This window comes from Triticum urartu, chromosome 7A (genome assembly GCF_056163025.1).
Source record: "Triticum urartu cultivar PI428250 chromosome 7A, HENAU_Tu73, whole genome shotgun sequence".
NCBI classification, from domain to species: Eukaryota; Viridiplantae; Streptophyta; class Magnoliopsida; order Poales; family Poaceae; genus Triticum; species Triticum urartu.
In genome coordinates, this window is record NC_141879.1 from 683770987 (window position 1) to 683793828 (window position 22842).

The window sequence follows — 22842 nt, forward strand, 5'->3', positions numbered from 1 at the left end:
ATGCTTATTCTGTAGTTGGGCTTCTACTGCATGATCCTTGATTCCTTGCTTAGCTTGCTGATATTATTTATCTTCAAGTGACCAAGGTTGTTCATATTCTTCATCAACCTAAATCCTCGCCCCTGCTCATCAGCGGCTAGATCAACAGTCGCTTCATAATAAAGTTCTTCTTCCCGAAAACTTCTAGACCTTGAATTGCATTGAAATCCATCTGATTCAAATCTCTGTAAGCATATCAGACTACTTAAGTCATCTGGCAAGCTTTCTAGAATGCATTTCTGTAGACGTAGAATCTGCAGATTATAGAGCCGACAGAACTCGGCGGGGAGACTCTTGAAAGGTGAAGCTCTCGAGATTTGAAGGCACCGAAGATGCTTCAAGTTGCCAATAGCAGCAGGTAACTCATTACTAGAGACACAAACAATCACACGCACACACAGGAGTTGACTCACCAATTTTCTTTGAGTTCCGCTTCGGTACAACCCTCTCATAAAACGTATAAAGGGTACTATGGACTTTTGACAATTTGTATCTACTTTTATATGTACGTATACGCTCACTTGGGTCGGCCCATTTGCGGTACATGTGATGACAAATATATCGAAAAAAGGATAGAACGATCTGGGAGTCGAACCCGTGACCACCTAAAACATAAACTATTGTCCACAATCACTGGAATAACAAGCCTTCGGTGAAAAATGTAAAGCCAGACGCTTTAAGTAACAGAAGGGTTAGGAATTTTAAAAAGGTTTTAGGAACACTTTGTGAACCGGTTCCTTTTTCCATAGTTTTTTTCCTGTTACATTTCTTCTTTATTTTTCAAAAAATGGTTGCGCTTTCAAAATGCTGTTCAAATTTTCAAAACGTTTTTTATTTCCAAATTTGGTTCATAAATTAAAAAATATTTGCATTTTCGAAAATTGCAATGTAACTTCAAAAAATATTCGTGTGTTTAAAAAATTGTTCAGAATATCAAAACATGAATAGTTTTTGGAAAAGCACGAACAAAATTGTGAAGACAAACATTTGAACAGGAATACAAATTTAAATTCCAAAAGATTTTTCAGAAATGCAAACAACACATGATGTCAAAAAAGTGTTGTAAATTTTCCCGAATATTTTTTCAACTTGGGAACAATATTTATTTAAAATAGATTCATTTTTTAATTATGAACAAATTCCAATAGGCGCCCGACCGGAGGATGACGTCGCTTAGTTGGGCAAGGCCTAAGATTTCATTTTCTTTTCTTAAAAAAATTGAAATGCCAAAATAACAGTTTTAAGTAGCTACTTTAAATTATGTTTCCTATGCTTTAGGAAAGCATTTACTGTTTTCAGTTCTATAATTTTGTATTTATTAGTTATGTTAAAAACTTAAAATAAGAGTTTTAAGTACATATATAAATTATGATTTTAAATATCCTTTTCCATCGAACCTGGCATGGATGCCTACTTAGACATGCTATGCGGGACATGGTGTTTTTTTGGACATTCTTGAAATGACCCTAACTTTTGCCAGCAGGTGGCATGCCCATCGTAGGCATCCATGCCCCCAATTTTTTTTTCATGGTCTTGTATAACCAATTCAAAGCACCAAGCCGAGTTGCTTGGGTTTTTTTGACAAGTTTTGTATTTTTCTTGAAATGACCCCATTTTTTCATGGGCTTGTATGACCAATATTCAAGGCACCATGCAAAATTGTTTGTGTTTTCAATCAGTTTTGCATTTTCTGAAGTTTTTTTTGGTTAAAAAGGACGATAAATGGCCGGACGTGTTACCGAAAATCATCCGAACTAGGTATGTGCCTACCTTCTTGCAAAAGTGGGGTTCATTTCAAAGATGCCAAAAAAGACTATGTTCAACGGAGGGTGTTCGCTTAGGCCAGAAGGGTCTTTTTGAAAGCTCGTTGTTTTTCGATATCCATTAAATGACAAATGTATTCCACCAGCTTCTACAACCAATTTAAGGCACCATGCCAAGTTATTTACATTTTTGAAAAGTTTTGCATTTTCTGGAGTTTTCTCGGTGAAACTAGGCCCATAAATGGTCAAACGCGCCACAACATGTAAATAGTGTCGGAAGTTGTTCGAACGTAGCATGGATGCCTCATATGCATGTGCCTGGATGTTACAAGAAGCTGGGATCATTTATCCATGGCCTTACAAGTTTAGATGAGTGTATTTGTAATTTATGTCATTTACAATCAACACAAAAAAATTTCTTTTGTCCTAGAAATTTCTTGAAATTTATCAACAATTTTGGAATTACAAAGTGTGTATGACAATGTTACAAACTAGAAAAAAAATTCCAAAATTGTTAAGATATTACGAAAATCTGATGGAAATTTCAAACAAAATGGCAAACCACATACTTTAAAAAAAATAACAACTTTTCTGAAACACATACATTTATTAAATTTGTGAACAAAACAATTCAAAAACTGAACATTTTATGAAATTTCCGAACCTTTTTTGAAATTAAAAATAATATTTTATGTTATACCAAACAATTTTTCAAATTTTTGAACAAGTTCACAAAGAATAATAAAGTTCAAAAGTAGAAAAATGAATTAACAAAAAGAGAGGAAAATGGAAAAAATCGAAAATAAAAAATGCTTAGCCCCTAGAAATTGAAAATTGTTTTCAGATAATGTTAGTATAGTTGAAAAATATTCATAAATTTGAGAAAATGTTTGCGTTTTCGAATAAAGCTCACAAATTTGAAAAAGTAGTGGCATTTTGAAAAGAAATGTTCGAAAATTTAAAAATTGTTCGTGTTTTCAAGAAAATATTCATACGTTTGATAATTTATTGTAATTTTGGAAAACATATGTTTGCAGTTTTACAAGAATGTTTACAATTCTGAAAAGAATGTTCTTAAATTTGGAAAATATTCATAAAATCAAATTATTTTTCATAAAAAATCGCACATTTGAAAGAAAAACCCACGTTTCCCTAAGAAGTTCAAATTTTGGAAAATGTTTCATTTTTAAAAAATATTCATGTTTTAAAAAAATTCCAAAAGATTAAAAACACATTACTTTTTGTTGAGCTATAAAAAACGATTTAGCTACAATGCCCCGTGTTGGTCGCTACAGTGTCCATCCAGGTTGTACAGTATCAATTTGTTCTGTGACAGTATTTCTAAGAGAAAAACTCCTATAATATGTCCAGTTAGGTCATAAGAAACTGCGCTGCAATTGTATCAGCAAATCGTGTTTGTTCTGGTGGTATTAGCAAGGTCACCTCCACCTGAGGTCCTGAGTTCGAAGCCTAACAGGTAGAAGATTATTTTTGGATTTTCGAACCTTGCTACAGTACATACTCACTAATGGGCCGGCCCAAGGCGGACTCAGAAATATCTTCACGAGTATTTTCTGGAAAGACCATCCTACCCTTTATTATGAAGGGGTATTAACAGATCTCATCCATTGATGTATTTAGGGGGGTTGTACCGAAGAAGAAGTGGTTCATTAATGTACCATGACAAACAATTTCAAAATGACCCTTCTGGCGATTTAGAAATACTCCCTCCGTCCGCGAATAAGTGTATTTCTACCTTTTGTCTTAAGTTAAAGTTTTAATATTTTGATCAAGTTTATAGAAAGCACTAGTAGCATATATGACACCAAATTGATATATCATGAAAGCCTAACAGGTAGAAGATTATTTTTGGATTTTCGAACCTTGCTACAGTACATACTCACTAATGGGCCGGCCCAAGGCGGACTCAGAAATATCTTCACGAGTATTTTCTGGAAAGACCATCCTACCCTTTATTATGAAGGGGTATTAACAGATCTCATCCATTGATGTATTTAGGGGGGTTGTACCGAAGAAGAAGTGGTTCATTAATGTACCATGACAAACAATTTCAAAATGACCCTTCTGGCGATTTAGAAATACTCCCTCCGTCCGCGAATAAGTGTATTTCTACCTTTTGTCTTAAGTTAAAGTTTTAATATTTTGATCAAGTTTATAGAAAGCACTAGTAGCATATATGACACCAAATTGATATATCATGAAAGCACATTTCAACTCGAATCTAGTGATACTAATTTAGTGCCATAAATGCTGCTATTTTTGTCTATAAAGTTGGTCAAAATTTTAAAACTTTGACTTGAGACAAAAGCTAGATGTACACTTATTCGCGGACGGAGGGAGTAGTCATCTGCTTTGAAAATATATAGCGCAGCTGGAGAAATATTTGTAATGGACCACTATGTTAGTATATGTATAGGACTAGAGATAGACTAGGATTCTACATATCATCTTGTACTCCAAGTCATAGGCTTCTTGCCCTCTAAGTCTTGTACACCTATATAATCCCCATGAGGGTCACGTCAATACAACACACAAATATTAGCATCCTATATTATTAGTATGGTATTAGAGCGGTTAGTCTCACGACGCCGATCCTAGGCCTTCCCATCACTTCCGCAGCGTGCCGTCCCCGGGGAGATTAATCTCCTCTCCCCCGAGGCGCGACACCCGATCAATTAAAGATTAGATCAGTCTCATAAATTAGATCAATTCCGATTTTCCAATTTTCTTAGTAGATTAATCTTCTTTAGCCACCAAATAGATTCTATAGCCCTCATGTTCCGGTGAAAATCAGTGAAAGATTTGGCGGCGATCAGGTGCCACGATTGTCTCGATCACGCGCCGACGCCGCTGCATGTGGCCGGCTTCAAGATCGAAACTGCACCAGCGAGCGCCATCGAGAACTCCATCGACAAAAAAAAAAAAGCAACGACAGATCGATGAGGCACAGGCATGGCCGGGCGCTGCAGCAGCCGGCCGATGCAATCGCTCGGTAGGCGTGGCCCCGGCAGTCCGGTGGAGCGGCGCCACGCGCTCAGGCAGCCAAGCCCTGGACACCAATGCTCCACCGCCACGCGCTCACGCAGCCAAGCCCTGGACACCAATCACGCCGTCTTCAATTCCGATCGATCGCCTCAAACACAACGGCACGCTGTGATTGTGGGAGGAATCCGATTTTCCCGCATGGTTCCACGCAGATCCGGCCATGTCAACACATGGATACGGGCCTCCATCTAGGCAGGGCCACGACGTGTCGGCGGCCCGTGCACATCATCTGCTTCGGGCTCACACATCTACGCCAAGACACCGACAAGCACCTACGCCCACACGCTCCTATCTACATCGACCCGATCGATGTCGATGACTTCGATCACACGCGCAACTTCGGTCCGACCTGCTGCTTCATCGACCATCGTGGGCAGGTGCAGCCTCGCAGCCTGCCCATCTACACCGAGCCGACCTGCACTACACCGCCGATCTACGCCGAGCAAACTGCATTGCTCCACGCCATCAAGCTGTACGACTACATCACATCTAAGGAAAAAAAATCGACATCGAACATGCGAGAAACGACTTCGACGTGCATCATCCACATGCCAGGCCGGTGTGGACAGAGATGCAATCTTCCTCGACTTCTTCGGCAGACACAGCATCGACACTTCATCATCGACACGCTGCTGCAACGCCATTGCCGATACTTCATCGCCAAGGTCTTTATCAACATGGTCTTCATCAACATCTTCGTCAACACACCGCGGCCGCCTCGTCTATAAAATGGACACCTAGCGTCCTTTGACAGATTTTTCTGCAAGACGCAACCTCGACGACGACAATGATCGCGTCACGAAGACGGCATCGACCGCGTCATCCACGACGACACGACTGCATCGACACGGCGTCACTATAATGACGCGCCCCTACACGGCCACACGGTTCTGGCAAAACCGATGTGTGCTCGATGGGCTTCCCCCGTTCCTTGCAAAACTGATGGACTCATCGTCGACGGCACTCTCTGACATCTGCAAGATGCATCGTTCACGTTTACAGCCCCGTCATCAGGCCCGTCGACGAGAGGGGCCAAAGTAGCCGACCGCATAGGGCCCCCAAAATTGTGGGGCCCCGATTTGAAGAAAAACGTGAAGTAACTACGTGTGCATGCAGCGCCCGCTACAGCTTCAGCCCTAGGGCCGTGACCCTCCCCAGCCCCCCACTCGCGCACGCGCGCCGCCTCTCTCGTAATCTCCCATGCCCCCATGCAATGAATCAACCAGTGTTGGTCTGCTGCAGATCGCCGGCGGCGACCGCTCCACCTACTAGCTGATCCGTGCTTGCACTAGCGGCAGTGATTCCCGTCCTCCACCTGGTCGCCGGGCGCTCGCCTTTTCTCCGCTACACCGAAAACTTGCAGCCCCTCCAAAGCCGAGAAACACAGGGGCTGCTCGTCGCCTCAGCCACTAATCAATGAGTAATTTACTGATTTCTTGGGCTGAGAGAGGCAAACAACAATAGTAGAAGATGCATTGGAAGTTTGAACTGATGACATGCTGTATGTGTTGATTTATAAACTGATGTCTTTGAACAATTAACCACGGAGTAATTTAGAACTAAAAAAATGTGTGCATGTATGGATGAAACCCAAATCGATGCATTTTTATATCAATTTTATTTCATGCTATAGAAAAATAAGATGATGACATATTTTCATTGGCGACCTGCAACAACAGGAGTTTCTACACATATGGGGGGAATGGATGAAGCAAACTATTTATTTGGTATTCTTTTGTACCCCTTATTATTATTTGTATTTCTTTGTCTTGTTTAATCTATTTGGTTCGATTGTTAATCATCGAGTTTCAGTTCTACATATATTATGCAGTCGACCAAATTTATATATATGCTTTGGCATGAGGTTTTCCTTGGATAGCCAGGAGGTATTATTTGGCCACTGCAATATGAGATATTCCTTGGATACTTCTTTAGTTATACGAACTTTAAAATTTTAGGACCCCATTTTGTATTTCGTCCCGGGCCCCCAAAATTCCTGGAGACGGCCCTGTCCGTCATAGCGCATTTTTTTGCGCCTCCGGCTTTGTGCAGCTTCATCATCCACGACGACTACATCATCGACCACGACTACCTCGGCCACGGCTACATCATGATCGGCTACCTCGACATCGACATATAGGGCTACGTCTACAACTCATCGGCAACAACTCCAGTCAACAGCGTCCGCGTCGTCACTAGCGTCCACGCCACTCCCGCTGTGACTGCGGGAGGGAATAGAGGAGAGACAAGGAAGGCACCAGAAGGGGACGCAGTCACCGCCCTAGGTGCCGACACATCAGAGACGCAGTTGATGACGGCGCAACGAAGAAGACGACAGAAGCGCAAGACTTCAAATTCAGTCGCAATCGTCCGCTTCACGCCCGCTACGACTGAGGGGGGATGTTAGAATACGTATAGGACTAGAGATAGACTAGGATTCTACATATCATCTTGTACTCCAACTCATAGGCTTCTTGCCCTCTAAAGGCCTGTTCTAGAACTCTCCCAGCTCCACCAAATCCACGATTTCAGCTTCTGGAGCGAGCTCCTCACTTCACCCAGCGATCAAAAAAAGTTCTGGAGGGACGCTGGCATCTCCCTTCGCTGCAGCCCAGCTGGGAGGCAAAAAGCCTGTTAGGCTCCCCATTGGGCTGGCTGGAGGCAGCCCAGATGTGCAGCAGAGTTTTTTTTTTTCTGTCATGCCTTGGACTAGCTAGGCTGTCCGTGGTGATACACATATTTGGCGTGTTAAAAAAAGATATACATATGGCTGGGCGGGGCTGTACGTGGTGCCTTGGGCTTATAGCATGCAAAGTTCTTGTTAATATAGTAGCTACTGCAGCTACTTTTGCTGTACAGGAACATGTACAGAGAGATCTACATGGAGCAACATGGAGCAACAAATATACAACAATCATGTAATATTTGAAAGATCCCAAATCTTCGGAGCTAACATAGGTCATAATTTAGCAGAAATACTTGTTCATGCCACAAAAGTTTCATTTGCCAATAAGTTTGCAAATCAATATGGTCACGCATAGAAAATCATGAACATGATTTCTTCACCAACTAAGAGCAATGGCTGTAGCTAGTTCATGCCTAAACAAATCCATGTTAGGACCGCTTTCTGCCGTTGTTGAAGCATCCGATGCATTAGGAATAGTTGGAACATAATCCGGATCCCTCTCATACCGAAGAAAGTGGAGATCCTCTTTGTCATGGAGGCGGACGTAGTTGTGTAGTGTCATGGTAGCCGCAACAATCATCTTTTGTGTTGCAATCGAGTAGTTTGGCATCTTGAACAGCAAAAGAACTCACGATTTTAGCCTTCTTCCATCACTCATCATCTTGTGACACGGTGTTGTTCACATAGTTCCATCCGGCTACGGTCTCCCGAAACTTGAGTTTCTTAAACAAGGTGAAATCAGCTTTAAGCTTGTCCCATTTGTTTTTCAATTGCGTATGTGTGTAGTCAAGCCCGGTTCTCATCTTAAATTGTCTTGTCACCTCATCAAATGCGTTTGGGGTCAAATAATTGCCTGGCCTATTTCCAGCATCCACTTGCTCGACGAACAACTCGCACACAATCCGAGTGTTTTCAACACTCCATTCAGCAGTCATGCTTGACACTTCTCTACGAAAATGCATGTCACATTGGTCCTCACATATACTAGGATAATATGAAAACTGAAGTTTTTTGCAAAGCCAAAAGCATGTCATATCAGAACTACACTTCACAAATAAACTACATTCGACTCCTCATGTTAGAACTGGAATCAATCTGTATGCTAGCAATTATGTTATAACATGGTTCTGCTATTTACACGAAACTTAGAGCGTTCTTGGCAGGACTACACAATTCTAACTGTTAATATCTTACCAGCACTACACTTCACAATCTCTAGTTCATACTGCTTACTAATATCTTACCAGTACTACAATTCAAACTAATATCTCTGGTTGAATTTTGCTTATATCTTAGCAGTACACATACTACACTGCAGAAAAATTCAGTTTGCATTTACAACACATGAACACCAAGTCTGACATAGGTAGACCATCTTTGTTGGAGCTCACCTTGTGGTTTGGCCGAGAGGGCTCGGCCTTCTGGCTGCTGCTCCTAGTCCGGCGTCAATGGCGTTCTGTTGAGCTCGCCATTGCCACGGGCTCGCTGCTCCAAACTGGTGGCGGGACAAGCGCCGCTGAGCAGGGGATCCGGCGGGAAAGAGGCCGGGGTGGGCGGATCTGTATGCGGAGGAGGGGATCCGGCCGACGACCGGGGGGGGGGGGGGGGGGGGGGGGGCGGGGGGGGCAGCGCGACTGGCGGCGGCGGCGGCGAGGGTTCGAGGTGAGTTTGGGGGGAACGAGGGAGCAGAGGATGGTTCGAGAGGGACTGGCTCGGTTCTGTACGCGAGCCCTACGAGGAGGAGGTGAGCGCCAATCGTTTTCCTTGGCGGTGGCAAAAAGCCGTAAATACATGGAACTCCAGATTCCGTTAATTTGTGAAGCTGGGTTTTGCTCGCTCCGTAAAATTGCACTACGGCCCATGCCAGCTTCGCTATTTCAGCTTCTTGAAGCTAATCCGTTCGGCTTCGTTTTTTACGTGGAGTTTGGAAAGCTCAGAGTGGGAGAGTTTTAGAACAGGCCCACCTATATAATCCTTATGAGGGTCACATCAATACAACACACAAATAGTAACATCCTATATTTTCCACTATTGAATTCATGCTCCAGCTAACTCATCCAAAAGTCAGAACTGATGGAGGAAGGTGGGCAATATATTTCAACACTTCCCCTCACGACTAGGCTATTTTAGTCCTTAGACGTGGGATCGATGTAGGCTGCAGAATCGTTTTATTTAATACTGCGTTGGCAGGGTCTTGAACTCAAGACCTCTTGGCTCGGATACCATATTGAATTCATGCTTCAACCAACTCATCCAAAAGTCCGAACTATGGAGAGGGCTGAACATTACACTCCAACACCCCTCCTTACGTCAATGCTTCTTTGGAGCTATATGACGTGTGCGGCGGAAGCGGGGGCAGGCCGCAATTATTTATTGCGTTTACTGGGTTTTGAACCCTGAACCTCTTGGTTGTAAGTTTATGCACCTTGTATGAAATTATATAATTGCCCTGCATCGTAGTATCTAAGGCCCTGTTCGGAACTTGGCCGCTCCGCGGAGTTGGGGAGCTGGCTTTTAGCAGCTCCATCAAACTAAGCTAAAGTCTTGTCCACTTCCGGAGTGGAGTTAAAGGAGTAGAGAGAAACCGAACGCAGCCTAAGGCCCCTCGGTAGATCATTGCTAGTTTTCCATAAAGCTAGTATGATTTATCTCTGGATTTCAATCACTCGCATGGAAAAAACCACTCTGACTTGGCGCTTTCTAGCTGGTGACCTCCGCCTAGTGAAACTAGACTAACAGTATCATGTCATACACGCAGTATCTGGGAATATCGACGTGCTTCAGGTGCCAGTCGACACCCAAGATGTACACACGGTTCCCTTGTGGGAATCTCGGGTGGCATTGCTCCGGCGATCCAAAAGCCCTGCAGCAACTCCTGCTCAGGAACAGAACTTGGCCTCCCAGGTTCTTCACCTCCAACCACTGGCCCTCGGCCAAGCCCACCTCGAATACCTGCAGCCCTCCGTTGATCATCAACCAGGACAGACATGGCCTTTCTGCTCCACCGTACCATCAGTAGCTTTTTCTTATCAGCTGACATGACCAGGTGGCAGACAGTGTTGTTCACAGGTTGAACGGATGGGCTCATCTTCATCACATGCTCGCAGCCATGGTGGACGAGGTCATGGGAGGAGAGCTCCCCTGAGTGTGTGACGGTGAAGATCTTGCCACGGTAAGATGCCATGTTCACGTAATCAGCACCACTAAACAAATAGCATCTTGGGTCGGCCGGCCAGAGAGGCTCAATCATGAAGTCCCTTCCGTCGAGAATCGCCACGAACGAAGAACACATGACGATATTGGACGGCTCCTTGTGGTGCCACGGGATCTCGATGAGGGCATCCAATGCGTGGAAAGGGTTGCGAAGGTACAAGCACCATCGTCCTCCGCGACGGTTATTGTTATGGCAGCAGAGGTCCAGCCGCCGGAGGAGCCGCGGCAGCAACGGACGAAGCGGTTGAGCCAAGGCGTGGTGCCCCGTGTCGGCAGCTGGTGCCGCGCGGCGAGGCGCCAGGAGCGGCATACGGCCCCGAAGCTGAGGTGGTCGGCATGGGAAGTGAGATGGCCGAGGATAAGCCGGCCAGATCCGGAGGGAGGTCCGGCCAGGGAGAAGGCGCCTTGCCAAGGATGAGGCCGGCAAGATCGAGCAGGAGGTCCGGCCAGGGAGAAGGGGCCTTGCCGAGGCAGAGACCCATGGTCGATCGATTAGGCTATCGCCCCTTTCTCAATGCAACTTCAAGGTCTTCTAGGGTGACTTGGTCATCACCATCTCTATCTAGCTCCTCAAAGAATCACTTCCCAGCAGCAACCATAAAATATATACCTCGGTGAAATCTTGGTCTAAAAGGATTGCCGTTCATAGTCCAAGTAGAGTTTACTAATATTATAAAACAATAAGATGGCACTATTACATTCTCCGTTGTTCAACGAGGCTGACTGCTAATGTGCAAGTGAAGCTCACAAGCCTAAAAAACTACTCCCTCCGTCACAATATAAGACGTTTAGCTTGCAAAAACGTCTTCTATTGTGGAACGGAAGGAGTATTTTCTACGTGAGCAGAGTAGAAGAATCTCGTATCAGATAATCAGAATTACACTGTTAGCACAAATCCTCAATCTGCCATAATGTATTTGTTGGTAGGACTTAGTTGTATGGATAGGATAGTAGAGGGTGGACATTGTAAAAGGTGCAGGTGTATACATTGTGTGGAAGGGGAATGGATAAGGTAGAGTTCTCTAGAAAAATCTACCTCCTCTCTCTCGTCGGCGACCTCACTTCCACCCAAAAAAATCAACATGGCATCAGAGCGGGTGACGGCGATGGGCCCTCGTCGGTGGTGAATCGGCTGCTCGCAGTGGTGCTTACTGCGAGGTGGAGTGCAGAAGGGGGCGTGCCCTAGGCTGGGGCAGAGCAAGTTCTAGGAGCACGAGTGGATTAGAGTGGAGAAAGAAGGGGTGGTGCTGCTGGTAGCCTGGAGCGGAGAAGAAGGTGACATTGCTACCACTGCTGCTGCTGTTTGGCTAGAGGAGAGAAGAAGGGGGCGCTGCTGCTGCTGTTTGGCTGGGGCGAAGAAGGAGTCTCAAGAAGAAGGGGGCGCTGCTGCTACTGCTGTTGTTTGGCTGGAGAGCAGAGAAGAAAAGGGAGGTCTGCTTGTTGTGAGGTTTGTTGGTTAAGCCCAGAATAACTGTGGAATGGGAGATAACAGTGATTCTCCGGCGGCTGTTACAGCCGGAGAACTCGCGGCCGTGTTACAAGCGATGGACGAGAGATACCAGGCTTTGTTCAACGCAATCAGTAGGCAAGCTGGAAGTCCTAGACCAGAGGCTGAAGTCAAGGGGGAAATTCAGCCTTTGCAGATGCCACATGTGAAGCTTGAAGGTCCAGAAAGCTATTCCAGCTGGGCAGAGCATGCCGAAACCATCTTGGTTTCAAGGAATTTGGAAGGATATGTACTTGGAACAGTGGAGAAACCCATAGAGGAAAATTCGAAGGAGGGACAGAAGTGGAAGGTGATGAATGCTTTTGTGAGGGCATGGCTTTTAAGCTCATTGTCATCTCAGATTGCAAAACAGATGGAGCGGATTAAGGACGCTTCGGAGATTTGGAGGCTCTTGAAGGGTACATATTCAGGAGTGGGAAATGAAATGTTGGCATGTAGGTTTCAAAAAGAACTACATGAGCTGAGTCAAGGTGAGAAGACTGTGGTGGAGTATGTGTCAAAATTGAAAAGGTTGTGGAGTGACCTGGACTACTACGAACCGGTTGAGATGGAATATGAGAAATGTGTTGAAAAATACAACAAGTGGACTGAAAGAAGGCGCGTTAGGGACTTCTTAAATGGTCTTCATTCTAAGTTCGAAAATAGGAGAGCAACACTCTATGGTACTGGAAAGTTGCCGAGTCTAGAACAAGCCATCTCTGCTATTATAAGTGAGGAGACTCGGTTGAGATTGGAGGCTGGAGCGGCTGTCCTAGAGGGTGTGGTGCATAGACGTTCAGCTCTCCTTACTGCAGAGAGCGGGAATTATCCAATAACCGGGACTAATACATATAGTCGGGCGTGTTTCGAGTGTGGTCTAACAGGACACCTGAGGGCAGCATGCCCACAGTTGATGGGAGGAGGCCGTGGTAGAGGCTTGGACTGGCGTGCCAGGGGTCATGGTCGAGGGTTTGATGGATGTGGTGGTGGTCGTGGAAGAGGTATGCGTCCAGCAGGAAGGGCAAATACCTCGGTTGTTGTTGAAGAAGCACCTAGAACTGTAAGCATTGAGATGACAACTGATGAGTTAGAGAAGTGGCATCAGTTTAAAGGTTTGAGCCTTGGTGATAAGCAATCCTCAGAGCCATCTCCATCATCTGCATCAGCTAATTTTTCTGGTAATAGCTCTTTTACTGGGAAGTGTAATGATAATTATAAGAGTGCATAATGGTTAGTTGACTCGGGGGCATCTAGGCATATGGCCGGCTCAACTAGAGGTTTTTATAACTATGTCTCTGATCTAAACAAGGAGAGTGTGAGACTAGCAGATGGCTCTACTCAAACTGTTAGTGGGTCTGGGGATGTCAAGTGTAGCCCAAATATATCATTATCTTCTGTGTTGCATGTTCCTGCATTCCCAATTAATCTTCTGTCAATAAGCTGCATCACTAAAGACCTGAATTGTGTTGCTATATTCTTCCCTCACTGGTGCATTTTTCAGGAACTTGGGACTGGAAGAAAGCTTGGGATGGGGAGCATGCATAATGGGCTATATTATTTGGATAATGATATATCCCCTATCGTGGTTGCTGCTGTGTCTTCGTCACCACTAGAAGAATTCCTACTTCAACATCGTCGGTTAGGACATCTGTCTTTTGCTACATTGGGCGAACTATACCCTAACCTTTACAGCAAGATCAATAAGGAGAGACTATTGTGTGATCCTTGTCAGTATGGAAAGCAGACTAGAAGCTCTTATGTGTCATCCAATAATAGAAGTGATGTACCACTCCAAACTATCCATTCAGATGTGTGGGGTCCTAGTGGAGTAGTGTCTTTAAATGGGTATCGTTATTTTGTTACGTTCATTGACTGTTGCACTAGAACTACTTGGGTCTATGTTTTGCGTAATAAGAGTGATGTGTTTGAATGCTTTAGGGATTTTCATAATTTGATCAGGACCCAATATAGTGCATGTGTGAAGATACTACGTACTGATAACGGTACTGAGTATGTGAACAACGAACTTGATGAATATCTTTCAAGTTATGGAATTGTTCATCAGACTACCTGTCCAGGTACCTCTGAACAAAATGGCCTAGCAGAGAGGGAAAATAGGCATCTCCTGGAGATTGCACGGTGTATAATGTTTGCTATGAATGTCCCTAAATTTTTGTGGAGTGAAGCAGTGATGACTGCAGCCTATTTGATGAATAGGATGCCTTCCAGGGTGCTTGGTTACAAGACACCAATAGAATGTCTTACTGGGAAGACGACATACGTGGTTCCACCAAAGGTATTTGGATGTACATGTTTCGTGAAGGATTACAGGCCTTCGGTTGGCAAGCTAGACTCAAGGGCATTAAGGTGTATATTTGTGGGGTATTTCAATAAGCAGAAGGGTTATAAATGTTGGTGTCCATCTGAGAAGAGAATGTTTGTGAGCATGGATGTGGTATTTAGAGAACATGAACCGTTTTATGGTGAACCAACTGACTTAACCGATGTGTTTCCTGATTTTCCTGCTAATGATATCTCAGATACAGATTGCGAGGTAGGGGGAGATAAAGAAGACGAAAACAATGGTGCAACACTGAGAGAGGTGATAGTTGGAGCAATTCCAAATGAAGATGGGAGTACATTGGAAAAAAGAACAAGAACATATAGAAGAAGACCACCAAGATACCTCAAATGAAGCACCACGGTGGCCAAAACCGAATGAGGAACAAAATCTTCGAGTGTATACACGAAGACACCGGACTGGGGAGGAACAACTGCAGGGGGAGGAAACTACTCAGTCGAGCCAAGAACAACCTGAAGCACAAGAACAACCTGAGACACATCCTTCAACTTCAACCCAGGATCCATTGTTATCCTCAAGCAATGGTAACACTTCTTCTCACTACAATGACTTAGATATTCCTATTGCACATAGGAAGCAGCCCCGATCTACCGCACGGAAACTGCCTTCAAAATTGGCACCTTATAGTGTCTCCAACTATATATCTTACACATCGGTTGGGGCTTCATATAAATCTTTTATTGCAGCACTAGATGCTGTCGGGCATGTCCCACATAATTGGCAAGAAGCAAAAAAGCATCCACGATGGAGAGAAGCAATGCTAGAGGAAATGGCTGCTCTCGATAAGAATAATACGTGGGTAATAACCACACTCCCTGCTAATAAGAAAGTTGTAGGCTGCAAATGGGTGTTTACCATAAAACAAACTCCTGATGGGAAGGTAGAAAGATATAAGGCCAGACTTGTGGCAAAGGGTTATAGTCAGACATATGGCGTAGATTACGATGAGACATTTGCTCCTGTGGCGAAAATGAATACCATTAGAGCTTTAGTGTCAATTGCAGGAAATAATAAATGGAACTTGTGCCAAATGGATGTTAAAAATGCATTTCTTCATGGAGATTTGCAAGAAGAGGTATATATGGAGGTTCCACCGGGATTTCATAGTCCTGAAACAGAGGGTAAGGTTTGTAAACTGAGAAAATCACTATATGGGTTAAAGCAGTCGCCCAGGGCCTAGTTCGGAAGATTAAGAAAGGAGATTTGCTCCTTGGTGTATCAGCAAAGCAATGCTGACCACACACTCTTTTTCAAACATAATCATGATAAAATTGCAATTCTTGTAGTCTATGTTGATGATATCATAATTACAGGAAGTGATGAGGTGGAGATAAGGTGTTTGAAGAAAATGTTGTCAAGGACATTTGAAGTGAAGGATTTGGGGCATCTACACTACTTCCTGGGAATTGAGGTGGCCTACGGAGCACAAGGTATTTACCTCTCACAGCGAAAATATGTGATGGATTTACTTGCTGAAACTGGGATGCTGGAATGCAAACATGCTATAACACCAATTGAGCAAAATCATAGAATCACATCAGATGCTGGTGATCCAATTGATAGAGGCCAATATCAAAGGCTGGTGAGAAGATTGATCTATCTATCTCATACTAGACCGGATATAGCATATGTTGTGAGCATTGTTAGTAGATACATGCACGATCCACGAACAGATCACCTAAATGTTGTGAATCGAATCTTGTGGTATCTCAAAGGATGTCCTGGAAAGGGAATTTTATTTTCAAATTATGGGCATCTAATATTAGAGGGGTATACTGATGCTGACTGGGCTGGGTGTTTAGATGATAGAAGATCTACATCAGGCCACTGTATATTTCTTGGGGGTAATTTAATTAGTTGGAGGAGTAAGAAACAAAGTGTGGTGGCTAGGTCCACTGCAGAAGCTGAACTGCGGTCTATGGCTTTAGGGTTATGTGAGCTGATGTGGTTGAGATTTTTGTTAACTGAACTCCGGTTGTATAAAGGGGCACCACTTCAGCTGTACTGTGATAATCAGGCCACTATAAATATAGTGAACAATCCAGTGCAACATGATAGGACTAAACATATTGGAATTGATCGACACTTCCTGAGGGAGAAGTTAGATGAAGGAACACTTCAAATTAGTTTTGTGAAATCTGGTGAACAACTTGCGGATGTATTAACTAAAGGTGTTAGTGTTGTATCTTTTGCAAGAACATGTAACAAGATGGGGCTTATTGACATCTTTGCCCCATCTTGAGGGGGAGTGTTGGTAGGACTTAGTTGTATGGATAGGATAGTAAAGGGTGGACATTGTAAAAGGTGCAGGTGTATACATTGTGTGGAAGGGGAATGGATAAGGTAGACTTCTCTAGAAAAATCTGCCTCCTCTCTCTCGTCGGCGACCTCACTTCCACCTAAAAAAAATTAACAGTATTTCTTCTTCAAAATTTACACACATGTAGAATACATCCATGTAAACATGTATGATTGTTTTCAGAATTTTTTAAAATATTAAAATATGTTTTTTGATTTATTTTTTAAAACAACCTCCATGGAGGTCGCCCGCCATTGGCATTTTGCCCATAAACTGCCCGTGCCAAGCCGCTGGCCGCTGGGCCATACAAGGAACGGCACTCACTGAGAGATCAAAACAATACCAGTAGCAATGAAATGACAATGACAGCAAGACAGTAGACTTGTTGGTATATATACCAGGAAAAGCGCCGTTGCCTTGAAGGGAAGCTCACAAAGTTAAAGTAAAAGGAGTCGTTGTTATTCCAACATACTGATTTTATTTTTATTTATTTTTTGGCGGGTGAATGTACTGATTTTGATGGTAAACCTCCAGCTTACCAGGAGCGCAAGAATAAAAATACTGCTCATCAATATCAACTGAATTTTATACGCTGGTTTCACCAAGTTTCGCCAAAAGAGACAGCTCCAACAGTGTATTGTATTCTACCCTTGTAACTCCAAGATTTATCACTAACAAGTATCACTTGACCATGTGCGAACTAGCGGAACGTCTTGCCTTCTCAGGCCGACGGCTTCGTGTTATATAGATGGGGCGCACCTTCCATAACAGCGCATACATGCGGTTTGGATTACATCTTTGGAGATCAAGACAGGAGATAGAGATAAGAGGTTACATGAGATAATCATAAGACTCCAACAACCTAACTATCTCAACTATATCCTATGAGATGCGCCGGTCACCTATCGTGACATGTTGCATGTTTAACACCCTCCCTTAATCACAACTCCATTAAGTTGAGATTATACTTGAAATTTTCAAAACTCTTGACCGGCAGTGCCTTTGTGAATCCATCTGCAATTTGATCATTGGAGTGCACAAAACGAATGTCAAGTTGCTTATGAGCCACCCTCTCTCTAACAAAGTGAAAATCTATCTCAATGTGTTTGGTCCTGACATGAAACACTGGATTAGCTGAGAGATAGGTGGCACCAAGGTTATCACACCACAAACATGGAGCTTGTTTAATTTTTATATCAAGTTCCTTGAGCATGGACTGAACCCATATGATTTCAGCTGTGGCATTTGCCAATGCTTTATATTCTGCCTCTGTACTAGATCTGGAGACTGTAGCTTGCTTGCGAGCACACTGTGTGATTAAGTTGGGTCCAAAGAAAATAGCAAAGCCACCAGTAGAGCGTCTATCATCAAGACAGCCTGCCCAATCAGAATCAGAGAATGCACTGACAAGTGTAGAGGATGATTTGCTAAAATTGAGACCCATGCTTAATGTGTTTTTGACATATCTAACTATCCGTTTGGCAGCAATCAAATGAACAGTTGTGGGTGCATGGGGGAACTGACACACTTTGTTGACAGCAAAAGAAATATCAGGCCTAGTAAGAGTAAGATATTGAAGAGCTCCTACCAAGCTTCTGTATTTTGTGCTATCCTTTTGATTCAAGAGAGTTCCTTGTGTGAGAGATAACTTTTCTGAACTGGACAGTGGAGTAGGTGTAGGTTTACAACCCTGTAGACCAGCTTTTCTTACCAAGTCAACTACATACTTTTCTTGAGAGAGATGAAGTCCATCCTTGTGCCTCTTTACTTCAATCCCAAGAAAATAATGCAAGTCTCCAAGATCCTTCAAGGCAAAGTCTGCACTCAAATCTTTTAACAACCCTATGATAGCTTCATCAGATGAGCTTGTCACAATAATATCATCAACATATATCAAGACAAACATGCATGTATTGAACTTGTTGTAGATGAACAGAGAGGTGTCAGACTTTGAAGGGACAAAACCAAGTGTTTGCATTTTGTGACAGAGACGGGAGTACCATGCTCTTGGTGCTTGTTTCAAACCATAAAGTGCTTTGTCCAACTTGCAGATATGAGAGGGTGCACTTTTACTTATAAACCCAGGAGGTTGTTTCATATATACCTCCTCTTCCAGAACACCATGAAGAAACGCGTTCTGAACATCAAGTTGCCTGAGATTCCATTCCCTGGAAACATCAATAGACAAAACAAGACGGATAGTGGCAGCTTTAACGACTGGACTAAATGTGTCCTCATAATCTATGACATACCGTTGTTTAAAACCCTTTGCAACGAGCCTAGCTTTGTAGCGATCAATAGTTCCATCAGATTTCCTCTTTATTCTGAATACCCACTTGCAGTCAATTAAATTTTTACCTTGCTGTGGGGAAACCAAATGCCAAGTTTTATTTTTCTTGAGTGCCATGTATTCTTCATTCATAGCATTTTTCCATCTTTCATCACCAAGTGCTTCCTGGAGCGTCTGGGGTTCACCTGGTTCACCTGTAGAACAAACCATACCGTATTTGGTTATGTGTTTATAATTAACAGGATGTATTACCCCATGATGTAGTCGTGTACGTCGTGACGGTGCAGCATCAGGATTCTCGGCCACAGAAAATCCTGAAACAGAAGCTCCTGTAGCAGAATCTACTCCCGCCGGATCTTCTATGGCAGTTTGATCAGGTGCAGCATGTTCTGTAGGCGCAGAAGATCCCGGGGCCTCATCATTAGTGGATGATGGGGATCAGCCTCGGGGCGGACGCCAGTCTTCGGCGCGCGCGTGGGTGCACAGGAGTCCGCGCCTGGGCCTGCAGCAGATCCGGACCCAGTGTCAGGCCGGCGAACCTGGTCGCGCCGCTTGTACGTGACCGGTTGGTCACGGAAGCGCGTGTCGTCCTGGCGAACCGTGTGCTGCCATGTGTCGGACGGGGGTTGGCGCGGAGAGGCGCTGGGGCCGCCGCCAGTTGGAGCGTGACGCGCGGCGTGCGTTGGACTGGAGACAGCCGCACAGTCGGCTGGCGCTGTCGCCTGCACGTCTGGCGCGTCTGCCGGCGCCGATGCCGAGGAAGATCGACTGAACTGCTGCTGTGGAGCCGATCCCGAGGAAGATTTGCCTCCTAGATGCGGACACATGCGATATGGACCTGCCGGCGCGTTTTTTTCACTGATTTCTTCATTATTTTCGCTGTTATCTCCTGGAACATCATCAGAAAACTCATGCACACCATTAGTAGCAGGATTAGTCAACATTTGATCATCAGAATTCGGACCCCCTTGATCAAAGGTGGTAAGATGAGTAGGTAAGAGGAGAATTTCTTCTCGGAGGCGAGCACCGGCATTTGGGTGAAGGGTGGCGAAAGGAAATTGTGTTTCGTCAAAAACGACGTCACGGGATATATAGACAAGGCCAGTGGAAATATCTAAACACTTGACACCTTTGTGTTGAGGGCTATATCCTAGAAAAGCACATTGTTTTGAGCGAAGCATGAGTTTTCTTTTGTTGTATGGGCGAAGATTGGGCCAACAAGCACACCCAAACACGCGAAGAGATTTATAGTCTGGTTTGATGTGAAGAAGTCTTTCTACTGGAGTTTGATTATTGATGACTCGACTTGGAAGCATATTAATGATGTGAACAGCAGTAAGAAATGCCTCATCCCAAAATTTGAGGGGCGTGGAGGCTCCTGCCAGGAGAGCTAGCCCGACCTCAACTATGTGTATGTGCTTCCGTCCAGCGGAGCCATTCTATTGATGGGCATGAGGACATGAGACGTGGTGTGATATGCCAAGTGTTTGGAAGAAGGAGTTGAGTTTTTCATACTCCCCCCCCCCCCCAGTCCGATTGGACTGCAAGAATTTTGCTATCAAATTTTCGTTCAACCAAGGCTTGAAAATTTTGAAAAACTTGAAAGACATCAGATCTCTTTTTGAGAAGACAAATCCACACAAACTTGCTATAGTCATCGATAAAGCTTACATAATACTCATGTCTACCAACAGAAGTGGGAGCAGGACCCCACACATCGGAAAAGATCAATTGAAGTGGTTTGGTAGAAACACTAGTAGATACTGGATACGGTAATTGATGACTTTTAGCACATTGACAAGAATCACAAATGGTTTCGACATTTCGCTCACCAACAAATGGGAGTTTATTTTTTCTAAGCAATTTTTCAACTAAAGAAAAAGCAGCATGCCCTAATCGATCGTGCCACCGTGTTGACGAAACTTTGACAACACTATTGGCTTGTCTATTGAGTCTCCTAAGCTTCGGAATCAACGGGTAGAGCTCTCGAACACATCTACCTCGATAGAGAACCTTCTTCGTGGCCTGGTCCTTGATCAAAAAGAAATAAGGATGAAATTCGAGAAAAACATGATTATCAAGGGCAATTCTATGAACAGAGAGGAGACTTTTGGCAGCACTAGGGACATGCAAAATTTTCTTGAGATGAATTGGACGGTGAGGGGTACGAAAGGTAGAATGACCAATGTGACAAATCTGCATACCTTCTCCACTTGCCGTGTGGATGTGATCTTTGCCACGGTACTTGTCTTTCATTGTGACCTTCTCAAGCTCGTTGGTGATGTGATTGGTGGCGCCGTTGTCGACGTACCAATTTGTGTCGATGCCGTAGGATCCATCAGCCACGGCAGCCACTTTTTCTTCATCTTGGGAGTCCTCGTCGTCTTCATCATAACGGTACCAGCAATCCTTCGCGGTGTGCCCTAGCTTACCACAAATTTGGCAGCGAGGCAGCTCCGGTCGGGCCCGAGGTGGACCGCCGCCACGACGACCGCGAGATGCACCAGAGTGGCTGTTGCCACCGCCGCTGTTGCCGCCACCACTGTGTCCGCCAGATCGCCCTTTGGCGTGAGAGGAGCTACGACCACGTGATCCACCACCACGGCCACGCACCGCGGCGTTGGCAGAGGAGCGGAAGCCGCCGCTGCCCGAGTGATTAAACTGGGCCATGCGCTGGTCGAAGTTGCTGAGCATGGCATAGAGCTCGTCGAGGGAGACCGGCGTGATGCGTGCGTCGAGGACAGAGACGAGGGGCTGGTAGTCGACGTCGAGGCCGTGGATGATGTAGGAGATGAGTTCGTCATCTTGGATGGCCTTTCCCGCAGCAGCAAGCTCGTCGGCGAGGCCACGGAGGGAGGCGAAGTAGGCGGCAACCGTCTGGTTACCCTTCTGCGCATTGATGAGCGTCGTCCTGATGTTATTAACGCGGCTCAGGGACTGCGAGGAAAACATACCTGCCACCGCTGTCCAGAGCGCGTGCGCCGTGGTGACCATGGTCACCGTGATCAATACCTCCTTGGAGAGGGTGCTGAGTAGGTAGCCCAACACCTGTTGATCCTCCCGGACCCAGATTGGGTGGAGAGGGTTGGGCTCAGTGCTTTTTTTGCCATCCTTGTCCTTGGTGACATGAAGCCTGGCCGGCTCCGGTGTGGTGCCGTCGACATAGCCGAAGACGCCGGCGCCGCGCAGATGAGGAGTGACCTGCGTGCGCCAGAGCACGTAATTCGTGCGCGTTAGCTTCTCGGTGACCTGCCCATTGAGGGTGGCCTGGGAAGCACCGGAGGAGGAGGAGGAAGACATGGCTAGGCTCGGTAGATGGGATCTCAATAGATGGGAAGAGATGGGGCTCTGATTACCATGTGCGAACTAGCGGAACGTCTTGCCTTCTCAGGCCGACGGCTTCGTGTTATATAGATGAGGCGCACCTCCCATAACAGCGCATATATGCAGTTTGGATTACATCCTTGGAGATCAAGACAGGAGATAGAGATAAGAGGTTACATGAGATAATCATAAGACTCCAACAACCTAACTATCTCAACTATATCCTATATCCTATGAGATGCGCCGGTCACCTATTGTGACATGTTGCATGTTTAACAGACCACAACAATAAACATAGATCATCATGTCATAAG

The 22842-nt window shown here is 44.8% G+C and overlaps 1 protein-coding gene and 3 pseudogenes across 1 annotated transcript; 2 read left to right on the forward strand and 2 right to left on the reverse strand.

Moving 5' to 3' along the window:
- Positions 1-10216: 10216 nt before the first annotated feature.
- LOC125525376 (uncharacterized) lies at positions 10217-11249 on the reverse strand (annotated as a pseudogene).
- Positions 11250-12245: 996 nt separating this feature from the next.
- On the forward strand, positions 12246-13798 carry LOC147961467 (uncharacterized). Its single transcript, XM_087531673.1, has 2 exons — positions 12246-13431; positions 13755-13798. Exons 1-2 carry the CDS (start codon positions 12246-12248, stop codon positions 13796-13798), a joined length of 1230 nt encoding a protein of 409 aa, XP_087387799.1.
- Positions 13799-14471: 673 nt separating this feature from the next.
- Positions 14472-19539, forward strand: LOC147961468 (uncharacterized; annotated as a pseudogene).
- A 1917-nt stretch (positions 19540-21456) lies between these two features.
- Positions 21457-22504, reverse strand: LOC147961469 (uncharacterized; annotated as a pseudogene).
- Between the last annotated feature and the right edge of the window lie 338 nt (positions 22505-22842).